The following is a 14085-nucleotide window of genomic DNA, read 5'->3' as shown; positions in this document are numbered from 1 at the left end:
CGTTTTTATTTGAATGATTCTTTTTCTTTTATAATAAGATAAGAAATTTAAGAATGTCTTAATTTTTATTTTATATATTTAAATTTTTTATTATGTGAATAGTGGGGGAAAATTAACCACCACTAGGAAAAAACAAAATAAAAGTCATCCTCATCAACATAAAAGATATTTTCTTTTGCAACGACAACTATAAATAATTAAATAGAAATGAGGTAATAGTGTTTGAAGAATGTTAATGACCTTAATTTATGTGTCATTTTGTTGCCACCACTTGAGTGCCTTTGATTATAACTATTGGTATTGAGCAAGTTGGGGGAAACCGCAAATAGTGGAATACTTTTTCAAAAGGTGTGATGTTTTCGGTCATATATTCACTTTTATATAAGATTTTTTTATATTGTGAAAGAGGAAAAAAAAAATGTATATACGACCTTATACGAGTTTTATATAGTGTTATTATATCATTCATTATATTTAATTATACTTGATTTTTTAGAAAATGTAATCTAAATAAGTGATAGATAATGAAGTACGTATGTATAAATCTTTATATTCATTATGAAATACTAGATAATGAAATACTTTTCCATGAAATATTTTCTACATAGGTCATTCATATGTTTACTTTTATATAAGAATCAATTATGATTAACACTAATTTACTTGATAGTAGAAGATGTATCATACAAAAATATTAAATTCAGTTATTGCATGGTGTTAGCATGGGATTGGCGGCTCCTTTAGTACTTGTGATTTCTTAAATAGCAATCTTATATTCTGATGTCAATTTCCCTACAAGTTCTCATTTCCATGCCTACTTTTTTCATCAAATGCATTTCCATGCAGTGATAAAACATTTAAAAATTTATTTACACATATCAACTTTAAATGAGATAATAATACCTATGGATGAGACCTTTCTGCTTAGCAACCAGCATAACATTGCTACTAACATAATATCCAAAACTCTGCTCAACTAAATTCCTAGCTTTGAAAACTATACCTTACAAGATTCCTTCGTTATCATTAGTTGTAATCTCACATGTAGTCAGAATGATTTTAAGAATTGTAGCCTCATATCAATTATTAGATAGTAGATGTTACAAAGTTTTGAATTAATTGATTAAATATTCACATGTTTCTTCTTAACATTATAAATGTAAGGGTAACATGTATGTTCTTAATAATGTGAATGCACATAATATGTACATTCTTAACCATGTGGCAAAAATTACGGTCTATGCAAATGCACGGGTAACTTGCTAGTATCAATTATGATAAAGACTTTTGTGAAGACGAAACTATATAGAGACAACCAATAAGATCTTGACAACACATTAATATTTTAATTTTAATTAAATTTAATCTTAAATGATAGCATCAAAAACCATAAATGTATTTATCTCCAAATATAATGTGTTACATGCATCTTCATACAAGTTTTTCAGTGATGACAACTTTAAGAATTTCTATTCTGTTTTGGATTACTAAGGATATCCTCTTATATTTTTGATAAAAAACTAATCATTTTTAAAATGCAAGATGTCTCACCTTTTTAAATTAAAAATAATATTTAATGACTTAATATGTTTTAAATTTATTTAATTACTTAGACTTGTTAATCAAATCACCCAAAAAAAACATTTTTTCTTTACGTCATTGATAAGAGATCTACTATGGTATGATAATCTCCTATTAAATAAGAAATTAGAGACCAAACTCATTAAAATATTGTTTACAAGTTAAGTTTTGGAGATTAAAAAATAAAAAGTAAATAGTTTAGAGTAATTTCACGTATTTTATGATTATTAATTATATCTTTCCTCGGTTACTCTTTAAAAACCAATTTGTAAAAAGACCGTGACAGTATCTTCAACCAATGAGTAGTAGATAAGATAGTTTGTGTTAGGTTTGGAAAGTAGACAAAGTTTAACACAATACACATTAAGGTTATTCCTTTCTATTTTGGGATTATAGTGAACCTCTTCATAAATGAGACAAAACCACTCATGTGTATATCTATTTGCATAAACTTTTCTCTTTTCCGACTTCAACTTGAGCTTGAGTTTCTTGCCATTGCTACATAAGTAGAAATGGTAGAGATGGCAATTGGACCATGACAAAATGTACATTTCCAAAAATTACCCACAATGGTAAGAGGTTTACTCAATAAATAGAAATGGGTAATCTTCCACAGATATTTGCCAATATTTGCAATATATTACTCATTTCTACTCATACCGGTGCCTACATAATCATAAATTATATTATTATATCTGTTTGAAATTAATAGTTTGATAAGGTAATGTCAACCAAATCCCTAATTCAGAAGATATTTCTAATTGGTAACAAAGCAACACATTCAATACCAACGTTTAACATCTCTATTCTTTTAGCTAAAGACAACAATATCTCTATTGTGGGTAAATGGTTGCTGATATAGATACATAGGTACTCAATGAATAATTACTACATACAGAAAAATGGAAATGAATATTGATACTTTTTTTGGGATATGGATATGAAGAGGAGTGCTCTACTACCCTACCAAGAACCCACCCATTTCATCCCTTGTATTGAGAGATCAACTACCTACCAATGAATAATCTTGCTTTTATTGGAATTGCAATATTTCTGGGTAGATGAAATACAATATTTATTTTATTGAAATTTCACAATGCCAAACTGGGAACAGGTGGTGAATGAGTTAAACGTGCTTTACAAATTGACGCAGCTCACATGTCCGTTTTGTTGACAAATTTGTTGTACTTGGCACAAATAAGTAAAAATCGATGGGAGGAGACTGAAAATGATAAGATAATTACAGATTTTGTTGATTTGATATAAGATATACACAAAACAACGGTAAGGTTGCTACTCAGCAACCAAGAAGTGGCAAATTCAAAAATTCAAAACTTGAAAGCAGTTTCTCCACTCGTGGAATAAGTTTGCATACACAAACCCCACTAGGCTTTTGGCCACCATTTTTAATGACATGTGAGATATGGCACGTTATTTAATTCATTTTAGGGGATGAGGGTGTGGAATCTCGATATCAGAATGCAAGCATTTTAAGGCCACATGCAAATTGCAGCCAACCAATGTTCCAAGATCAATAACGTCAACAAAGTTGTTCTGGTAGCTAAAGGAAAGAAAACAAATGGAAGATAACAAAACTATGTAGTATAGATGAATGGAATAAAAATGTCCTGCAGTTACATCACATCACAAAGTACCTATATTTACATTACTCTAAACCCATCAGCCATCAAGTCACAGTATCAGACAATATAGTCTCTGCTCCGCTCCACCCTTTCTGTAAGCTTTTATTAGGTTGCTGGTATAGAAAGTATGAAAAAATAATTTCAGAGAAACAGCACCATCTCTTGTTCAACTCCTTTGATAGTTTTCTCATTCGGCACCAATACTAGTGAGGCTCGAAAAAAACTACAGAAAAGGAAAACCATATACCAGTTATTAACTAGATGAGTTTGCCAATAATTATTATTAACTTGAAGAAAAACCCAAGGACTGAAATATTAGTTGAATATTATTTATTTAGTGTTGATATAGCAGTTAGAGAAAACCAATAAAAATTGATCTTTTGAAGAAACATGCCTTCTTCATATGTTGAAAGTAAGTATGGCGTCAAGCCCAAAATAAAAATTTAGCATTCTATCGGAAGAATTTTGCATACCATCTCCAGCTGAAAATGGACACTGTCATGGACGGGTAAACAATTTGCGAAGCCGTTGTACCCTTCTTGAAAAAATGTTTGAAGACTTTGCTTGTTCATGGCATGAACTCTTCAGATGCAAGGCTTTTCTTTTCCTTCTCATCCGAACCAAAAAGTCTTCGGTATCTAATACATATGAAACCTAATACCAAGAAGAAAATACAAGAGTGGCAATTCAGAAACACAATCCAACAGGTATCATACTCTAATCAAATACCTTGTGGGAAGAACTATAACATTGTGGGAAGAATGGGCAGAAGATAATCTTATGATATTAAATTACCTTAGATGAACTGCAAGCTATCTTACACTCCAGACCATTCACAACTTTTAGTTCTTCCATAACCTGGCTTGAAAATTCTTCATCGTAGGCATATCTACGTTTATTCCTACAAAAGCGAACAAATACACTAAATTATATAATTCAGAAAAATAATATCTACTACAACTATAAGCATTAGCATGAAACGGCACCAAAAATTCTCCTAACATATCAAATACCTCTTCAAAAAAATTCCCGACTTCTCCTTATTGTCAGGAACAACAGAGAGGAAGTTATTGTGCAAATAGGCTGAAAAATTAGGGTCCACAGACACAGCAGTTACTTCCGGCTTATCATGTCCATGGTCCATCAGTTGAATAGACATTTGCATTGGTCCAGGTGACTGCAATGAAATAAACTAGGTTAACACACCTTTTATTTAACTTTTTTCCACAAGCAGTTTTAAGTAGAGAAGAAAGTAAAACCAATAAAAACATACATATTCAATACGATATATGTTCTCATCATGAAGAAGAACACGAGCATTGTCATGATAAACAACATCAAAAAATCTTCCAGGTTTTCTTGATTTCTCATACGCATATAGTTGAAGCAGCTTATTATCCATCTCATCAGTGGCAACAGCTTGAAGCTGAAATAAAAGAGTACATATCTTTAGGACCAGAAGGATAGAACAGTACACAAAAGATGAAGAGAGGAATTTATAAACCTGACTCACCTGTTTAACAAGTTTATAAATCAGCTTGTCTAATGTGAATAAGAGATATGATTGAGTTCCAATGATAGCTCGACATTCGTCCTCAAATTTAGCATTATCAGAAGAACCATCAAGTAGATTGTAAAGGGCATTCATGAACCTGTAGTATTAAGGAGAGACCTCAGTCTTGCATGGATATTCACATGTATTTTCAAATTTGTAAGAGAATGCAACATTTCCAAGGCATATTACCTGTCATATTGATCAGTAGAGCTTGTATCATTTGAAGCCCTCCATTTCCTTTCAGCAGATGACGAGTTAATCTTTGCTGATTGTATCCTTTCATACAATGTCTGTAAGATTAGCAAAAGAAAACATTATACAATGGCATTATAAGCTCAGAAATGTCTTTCTAGTCTACATCATACATATAGTCATACACACATAAATTTAAAACTACAGGAACCTCCAATGTTGGTTTTGAAAACCTTGACTGAGGGTGGGGGTTATGTCTGTAAATAGATATTTTTGTACCTGATGAAGTCTAAACAGCACATAAAAGGAATCATTTCCATAAAATACTTGAGAATTCCTTTCTTTCTCATGTAACACTAGGGGAACATGCTTTGCCAGAGGCTTTACAGTTAGCAGAAAGCATTCTGAAAATGGCAATGAGGTTCCATCTCCTTCAACATCATGGGCATCAGCCATACCTTCAGCTTCACCTTCACTCTCAGCCTTGTTATCATGTTCCCCATCCTCGTGCTCCTCTCGAAAACACTCCACACCGTCAGCAGACTCGCTTGCAGAAACATCAACATTTTCACTATCTTCTGATGACCTGTGAGGACTTTCTTCACCTTCATCATCAGCATCAACATCATTTTCTCCTCTGACTTCATCAAAAACTTCTTTCCCATGTCTATTTTGGTATTGCCGACTCACACCACCATTCTTTGCTTTATGCACTACGTCCAAATCACCATCTCGGTAAACTCCCAAGTTATCCTCTTCAAAGTCTCCATTTGGAGATAACTCACCTTCTTCTCTTTCACCATTGAAGTGTTGAACTGATCCTTCTTGGTATCTGTTAACTTGGGTCCCTTCATTGATGACCCCATTTGTGGATGTACCTGGTCTTTTAGAACCACCACCCTAAGCCATGATAAAGAAAGAAAATTTCAGTACATCACTACTGGCAGTGATGCCTGGTCAAACAACATATGATTAATGTGCAAGTCTGAAAAGACAAATATTGAAGACAACAACAACAACAACCAAGCCTTAATCCCACTAGGTGGAGTCGTGTACATAGATCGAATGACGTCATACTAATTTCAGTCTAGTACAACATAAGCATATAATGTTCAGACAAAAAAAATTGATAACATAAGACTGCTGAAAATACTTGGAGAGTGATGATTGCCTAAAACATCAACAGCATGGCAAGCACTGATTGTACCATTAAAACATATAGCTTAGCCTTCACGTCCGAGTAGTTAAAACTAAAATACGAGAAACAATGTCATCGTAGAAATAAGATTGTACATTAGATATACACATGCTACAAGATCCAATTAATGTTATTAAGCTTTAAACCCAGATTGGTCTCCCCAATTAATGCAGCCTCGTCTACTTCCATTTCAGGTTTATAGTATTAAGTGAAAGGTTATTTATACCTATACCTAATGGAGTTAGGTCAACCCTACTCCACTAGTACTAATAGGCGGCCTGGGGAAGAAGCGTTACGCTTAGGAATCAACAACACGAAATAAAGCTTTGTAAAACAAAAATATCCTTCCTTTCGTACCCACTTGGTGGGGTATTGGAAGGGTAAATGTACTAACACAGCTGTACCCTCATGGGGAGAGGTTGTTTCGATGATTTGAACCTGAGACCTTCAAGTCACAAGACAACAATCTTACTGATGCACCAAGGCTCACCCTCATAGCTAAGGAGAGGTATATATGCTATCAGTAAAAAAGAAAGGATCACATATCATTGGAGTAGGGAAGGTGTTTCACTTGCCGGGGAAGTGTTTCACTATATTTTCAATAGGTGGGCACCAACTGGTTCACTGACAATGCAAAAATCTTCACTAACAGCAAACCCAAAGTTATCCCGAAAATGAATTTAGAACTAGTGCATTTTAACTAGACACTGACAAAACCTGCACAAAGATTTAAGGCATACCTCTGATGAAGGTAAATCATGTACTCCCTCGACAGTAACATTACCAGTTCTAGATGGGGTAGCAGCAAGTCCTTGAAGGAAAATAATACATCTCAGTATCATTCATTATCACAAAATAACACTTAAAGATCAAAGAAGAAACTAATGAAGAAATATTTAAGACGAATAATAGAGTAAGAATATTCTTCTCATCTAATATACTTCTTTTATGACAAGAAAATGATAGAGTAAGAATTAATCGATGCCATCAGTCTTGTAGTAATTTACTAACCTGATGCATTGTCTATGTCTGTTCTTCCATTGCATTGCTCCATTCCAGATGCTGGCGAGACATTAGTATTCACTAAGAGTTCACCGGAGTGATCTTGCTTCTGGACTCTGGATAATTCATCAGGAGTGAATGCACTAATGTTCACTTTGTCATTCAGCATATTACTGCCCAAAGTTTCAGTTTTACGCACACTACGGTCTGAATCAAGACACTCATCTTCTTTAACCCCCTTATCACCATTTGACTGACAAACTTTGCTAGAATTTGTCTGGTCTAAGGGCATACAGCCATCCCCATTTCCAGAAGTATTCAAATGCTTTGGACTCATTGCACTAGCACCAACGCCAGGACTACCATCCCTCCCGTTAACCCATGTGATCCCACTTTTGACAGAACTATTGGTAGCATTTACAGCATCTTCTGTATCCTCGGCACCCAGAGGTCGAAAAGGAACACAAAGCATGGGTTCTAAGAATGCTGTCCAAATCTTCATGACTTTATCCAACTGTTCAGTTGTACAAACTTCTCCACAGGAATATTTTATCAGCTGATACAAATCTTCATGAATACCTGGATCAGGATACTCAAACTCCAAGTTTGGAAGAATAGGCCGTCTATTTCCAGCAGCAATTGCAAGAAGAACGTCATCTTCCTTGTGCTTCTTCTCACTAATTTCTTTGATTTCTGCCAGTAAGGCTGCAAAAAGTTTAACAAAAGAAAGGAGCCATAAGAATGAAACAGAATCATGCATCATGATCACCATATATATTAAAGTTGCATTCCATTCAAAGAATAGCATTCCCCTCATTCTGTTTTTCGATAGTGTCTGATTCAAGAGGAACCATGGTGTGTTGTGATCCATATAAATGAGTGAATACAATCATGCCAAATGCATGTTATGTTACATATTATGTACACGGATTGATTTTCATCCATCCGAAGGTAACGAAAAACAAGAAAAGAGAAGACACCAACCACATAAAATTTATAGACGAATTAATGGAGAAATACACATTTAGGTAAAACAATGGCCCAATATATGAAGCTCCCATTTAGTGAGGCCTGGGGAGGGTAGATGTATGCAACCTTGCCCCTGCAAGCGAAGAGGTTATTTCCAGGATTTGAACCTGTGACCTCATGGTCACTAAGCAACAACCTTACAGTTGCGCCGAGTTCACCCTCTAGAAATACATATTTAGGTATGTCAATAAAATCATTAAAATGACAATAATATCACCCATGATTAAAATTGTTTGCAGGCTGCAGCCTTAAAAAAAAACACATTTATTTTAAAATTAATATCAAGAATTCCATGTAATCGAAGTGAAAAGTTATTTATTACCTTTAGTGCTCAAGCTTTTTGTATCCTGTTGCTTAAAGTAGAAGCTGCGATGATCCAGGGATTTATGATAGTTCTTAGCATATATTTCAGCCCAAACTTTATTGAAATCAGCACGACACCTTGCCCACTCATCCTGTTTCTGCTTCAAGCGTGTTAATATGACTGGCAAAGCTAGAGGTGCATTCTTCCTTAATACATCCATCACATCAAGTCCATGGTCACCATACAACCGTTCAATGCACCTAAGATTTAGGGCTAAAAGAGCATACAGAGTAAAACCCAATCAGATGATGAAAACTTAAAGAAATTACCTCATACTTCAAATATGCTTTCAGAAAATCCCATCACCTGTTAAGTGTTCCTCCATACGAATTGGACTATCACCTTTAAGTATATTTCTATTGATCTTTTCTAACAGCTCTTCTACCCGCTTAGTAGTCACATTTACAGACTCTAACAACATATCAAGTTCAAACCTGCCAGCAGAGATTAGCATAATATCAGAGTGCTGGTCACAGAATCACATCTCTCAATTAACCCAGTTATGTTTAAAACCAAAAAGCCGAACAATATAGCAACTATGGTTGCAAGACATATAAGATAAACCAATAAAGCGGGTATTCTCAAGCGTAAATAAACTCCACTGCCAACCTCTTACCTGTCATCTTCACATCTAAACAAGCTCTCCTCATACTGATTTTTGCGCATATGTTTAAAGGAATAATCCTCACTTCCTGAAGTAACAGACACCCAGTGATCATTCAATACTTCTGCACCAAGTTCTGTTTTCTGGCTAGCTAAAGGTATTGGGTACTGCATAAGCACAGGTAATACACATGAAGAACACAAATAGCATGGGAAACTCAGATACTCCATTAGAATAAGATAAATTAGGAAGAGACTATACATTTTTTGGTAGGAGACGATAACTGGGAGTGCACTGTTCACAGTTAGAAAGGTCCAGCTCATTTATAGGTTTTGACCAATACTTATCCTTGCTGGAATATAGAGACATCCTAGGACCTGAAACATCCTTGTTGGCAATTGCAGTAGATTTATCCCTTTCTCGGCATTCACGGTCCCTTTCCTTCACCCCATCATCCCTATAACGATCTCGATCTCTATCCCTGTCTTCAACCTTCATTGGTTTTGATCCCTGTCCTTCGCCCCATAAGGACTCTGGTGAACACACAGGGTCAGAAAATTTTCAACAAGAAGTTAAAGCTGAAAATGTTCACATGAGAACAGACAACATTACATAAAAATAAAAAAGGTGAGCATATAGTACATACTTTTATTCATGACACCAGCAAGAAATCCACCATCTACATCACAGAACATGATTAGATAACCTACAGAGTTTATACTTCATAGACAGTTATAAATTAGTATAAATATTACCATTCTTTTCAGATTGTACCAAAAAATCATTAAATCCCTCCACAAGATCTGGATATTTTCCAAGTAAATCACCCACCTGGAGGAATACACTACCAAAAGTTAGCTATAATATTTCATTGTCTATCTTGTAAAAAGAGTATACTTCAAGGGAATTATAAGTTACACTACAAAATAAAGTGAAAGCAGGTCAAGATGATCCAACATTGAACAGAGAAAAACTCAGTTATCTTCCAAGACAGATAAGCTACTGCAAAAAATTATTTAACAATTCCTACAATATAATTAGCCAAATAGGCAATAAAAATTAATATATAAACCTTACCAATGACTTCAATTCATGTAGGGTAATTATTTCCTTGCTGTAAATATGTAGACACTTCAAAAATTCCTGGTAGTTGTCAGGATTTCGTAATTTCTCTTTCACCTTTTCACAGAAAGCCAGCTCCTGACTATACTTAACTGAGATGACAAAATTTAGATAAATAACTAACTATAAAAGAAAAAAATAAGGAGTTAAAGGTATTGATCAACAAGGTATAGATTTCTAACAAACAAATTTGGAGAAACGTATTTTATTTCTTGTACATCAAACAAGGAAAATACTTAATATATCCTCAGATCATGAATATAAAATACATTGCATTTCATGTATAAAAAAATTACATTGCATTTCATGTATAAAAAAATTACATTGCATTTGTTAATTATGGATAATCCTAACGGTAGATATCACACTCCTTTCTTCTTTTTTTATCTTTTAGCATGATAACAAGCAGGAAAATGATGACAATTTACAAGTTTAACAAGATATTTTTATTATATTCCATTTATTTCATTCCTAAGTGAACATGAATGCATATGTTTCCACTATTAAAACATTGCATAACGAATGTCAAGTATACAAAATAAGTTTGTAGATTTGAGATGACAAGAATTGAAAACATACTTTTCAGAGAATTTTTATCATCACAAGTAGATGACATAGGGCGCGTACCAAAATTTTCATCTGTATCAAGCAATGGTTCAGCTCCAGAGTCTTCAGCCCTATGATCAGATTTCCATTTGTGAGAGAACCGCCCCCTATCCCGACCACCATCATGCTCATAATCTTTATCATCCCTTTCCCGTTCTCTCCTGTCTCTCTCTTCTCTGTGGTCTTTTTCTTTTTCCAGATGTCTCCTCTGCTCCTTTTCTGCCCTCATCAATCCTCTGTCATGATCTGGGTCAGGACGGTCAACACTGAGACCATGATCACCATGTGAAGCCATGATCCTTTCTCTCTGGCATAAAGATAAGCAGAATGTTAGCTAATGATAAAGTATGAAATTCGAGGGACCAAGTCCCCAAGGTAGTAAAAACGAAAGGGCCCTTAAGGCTTGAGGGGTTTTAAGGCCTTGGGGCGAGATTCGCTAAAAACTAACAATCACATGATCATAACATTCTCAGCAAAAAAATGATTAAGATATTCAACTTACAACACCTCAGGCTTCTATATGTGAAGAGTCCACCGGAAACTAGTTAGTTTTTTATCATTATAACTATTCATACAATTTAACATAATTTGCTAGCAAGTTAGATGGCTGGCCGTTTTGTTTTATACTGTGATCAATAAGGTGCTAAAGATGTATCTCGCCTGAGTGGCTGAATTATACTGAAGGGTCAGCACCTTATGCAGCAAAATGTGCTGACCCCTTTTGAGACCTTAACTCGGGGCCTTTGACTAAGAGAGGGACATATGACTACGGAGATAAACCTTGTCAACATGCATTTGCCGTACAGTTGGCATTGCAGAGCTCCTGTCACGAAGCATAGAATTTCGAGCAGTAACATAATGAGTAGAGGCAGCTGCAGAAGTGTCTGGAAGAAAATGAGTAAACTCATCAAGAAGATCATGGTGGTCTTGGAAAAGTGCAGCAACCTGAAATTTTTTGCCATTTGATTAAAATGACAGTAAGAAGAAATGTTAAGGCTACCAGAGGAAATAAAGAAAAGAAAAGAGAAATAAAATAAAAAATTTGCCTCACTACATGATAACATAGGCATAGACAATACAAACCTCCTGGTAGACCTCAGTGATAGTCTTGTTTTCTTTTCTGTACATATTCAATATGTCTAGAAATGACTTGTAAACACGGTCATCACCTTGGAACCGAGTCTGCAAGAAAAGAACCCATCAGACTCAAGCAAAACTACCCATTGTGTTAAAAGGTTGAAACTGAGTCTGCAACAAAAGAATCCATCAGACTCAGGCCTCAGCTACCAGTTTACCTTAATCCTGTTCACAAAATTTATAGCTTCTTCGAATTCAACAGGCTTCTTTTGGGGAGGTTGCTCATCATCCAGTGGAAGTGTGATTTCATATCCCTTTGGCAAGAAGGTATTAAATCCCAATATTAGCTCTCTATGCCCTTTAAACAGCTCCTTGACTCTTGCTATGACACCCGTAGTATCAAGTCTACAAATGCATCAAAAGGAGACAAAACCATTTTACACTTACGAAACTTAGATCACTTCTACTAATATGATGTGAAAATTTATAATATAGCATAACTTTTTTCGGGGTGGGGGGAGGAATATAATCAAACCTTTGAGCCTTGAAATCTTTCATAACTTCCAAAAATTCATCATATGTGTCCTTCTTATCTTGAAACATGTCCTTTACTGCCTTGAGATATGCTAATGCATCATTAGTAGTTAGTTTCTGACCACCTCCATTCACCATCTGGGGTTGCCCAGACCTGCATTCCAAAAAAAAAATTAGTCTACACCATTGTAGAACTTGATGACAAAGTATTCAGCACATTATCTATTTGAATATATAGACCTAACCCAACCCCAAATGCTAGCTCATAGGCTGAAGGTTGTCTCGGCCATATTCTCATCCGATGTAGGACTTGCCTTAACACTCTCTCCCGCCCAGAAATAGACATTTGGAGCATAAAGTTTGTAGGACTGGACATCTATGGGTGACCCATCGGGATGGTCAAACTCAATGGCTAAACCTAACTCAACCCTAAAAGCTAACCCATAGGGTGAGGATTGTCTAAGCCTTATAAGCATTGGCTCGGCCATATTCTCATTCAAAGTGAGACTTATCTTAACATTATCACACATACATACAATCATCAAATCCGTGACTCAATATACAAGTAACAGATTAAAAAAAATCAACTCAAACTATTCAAACACAATTGCAGTGGAAACAGCCGATCTCATCTTCAAAATTAAACACGTAATAAAAAATAATTATCCAGACTCCTTCAAATTCTTATTTTTTTCTTCAAGCTCCATCAATCAGCTTAAGATGCAATTATTTAATCAAGCAACAAAATTAACAAAAAAACAAAACACAAACAACGTGGGAATAAAAATGAAATTGAAGAAAACAACAAAAAACACAAACTTACGCTTCTCCTCTAGATAAAAGGGGGCGTTTGAGTTGAGAACTCATGAAACCATCATCTCTAGACCTCTTCATCTCTAAGAAAAACAAAACACACAAAAACACACTCTACAATCTCTTCAACACCAAATCATGCTTCCAAACTCAGAAACAATTCAAAATTCCATAACCTTGACTTGCTTATTCGAACAGAGTTCAGATCTAACCGTAAAGAATCAAATTCAAACCTTGACAGATCAACTCATAGGAGACAAATCCTGAAAAAGAGAATAATAAAAATGAAATTCGAATTACTTCAATGTAAAGCAAAGTAAAGATGAATTGAAACAAAGGAAACGAATTTTACAGAGTGATCGCGAAGTCTTCGAACTACAGAGTCTCGAGAAATGGATAGAAAATGAAAATAGAAACAAAAAGAAATAATAGATAAATAGATAAAAGCTTAATTTGTGTAACAGAGGTTTTATTTATTTCTCTAGTCTATGTAAAAAGCTATGGTGAAAAAAGCTCAAAGGTTATGTTGGAGCGGTTTTACGCTTTTTTTTTCTTAGTTTGAATTTCGAAAAGTGATTAATTTCTCTTAAGATTTTCTGGGCAAACAAAGAGAATGGAGAGAAAAGAAGAGAAGGCAATGGAGAAGAAAAAGAAGAGACAGAAAGTGATTATATATATTTGACAACAAAAATATTGGTGGTGTGTGAGGGTAGTAATTTTTTTACCTTCTTTTGCCGGTAACATTTACTGTGTGTACCGCTTATA

General features: G+C 34.7%; 1 protein-coding gene across 3 annotated transcripts; it reads right to left on the bottom strand.

Moving 5' to 3' along the window:
• LOC109332618 (paired amphipathic helix protein Sin3-like 4) lies at positions 3054-13962 on the bottom strand. 3 transcript variants are annotated; one of them, XM_019567612.1, is made up of 24 exons: positions 13673-13962; positions 13331-13583; positions 12509-12661; positions 12192-12378; positions 11980-12093; positions 11677-11841; positions 10870-11203; positions 10246-10382; positions 9924-9999; positions 9815-9847; positions 9430-9701; positions 9181-9335; positions 8871-8998; positions 8523-8777; positions 7181-7876; positions 6910-6980; positions 5251-5871; positions 4969-5069; positions 4738-4876; positions 4498-4650; positions 4238-4401; positions 4020-4125; positions 3680-3878; positions 3054-3447 (listed from the first exon to the last, which is right to left on the bottom strand). In XM_019567612.1, exons 2-23 carry the CDS (start codon positions 13399-13401, stop codon positions 3723-3725), a joined length of 4287 nt encoding a protein of 1428 aa, XP_019423157.1. In that variant the 5' UTR covers positions 13402-13583; positions 13673-13962; the 3' UTR covers positions 3054-3447; positions 3680-3722. The 3 variants fall into 3 exon arrangements, with proteins under 3 accessions (XP_019423157.1, XP_019423159.1, XP_019423158.1); XM_019567614.1 differs by having other exon boundaries at positions 10918-11203; positions 13673-13961; XM_019567613.1 differs by having other exon boundaries at positions 11980-12078; positions 13673-13961.

The sequence above is a fragment of the Lupinus angustifolius genome, chromosome LG18, assembly GCF_001865875.1.
Source record: "Lupinus angustifolius cultivar Tanjil chromosome LG18, LupAngTanjil_v1.0, whole genome shotgun sequence".
In the NCBI taxonomy this organism is placed as follows: Eukaryota; Viridiplantae; Streptophyta; class Magnoliopsida; order Fabales; family Fabaceae; genus Lupinus; species Lupinus angustifolius.
This window is presented reverse-complemented; position numbering and strand designations above follow the sequence as displayed.

Coding starts and splice junctions, on each gene's coding strand:
- LOC109332618 (XM_019567612.1), bottom strand. CDS start 13,401: ATGAAGAGGTCTAGAGATGATGGTTTCATGAGTTCTCAACTCAAACGC. Junction 8,778..8,870: donor TATGGAGGAACACTTAACAG/GTGATGGGATTT, acceptor ATGCTCTTTTAG/CCCTAAATCTTAGGTGCATT. Junction 4,126..4,237: donor TCGGGAATTTTTTTGAAGAG/GTATTTGATATG, acceptor TCGCTTTTGTAG/GAATAAACGTAGATATGCCT.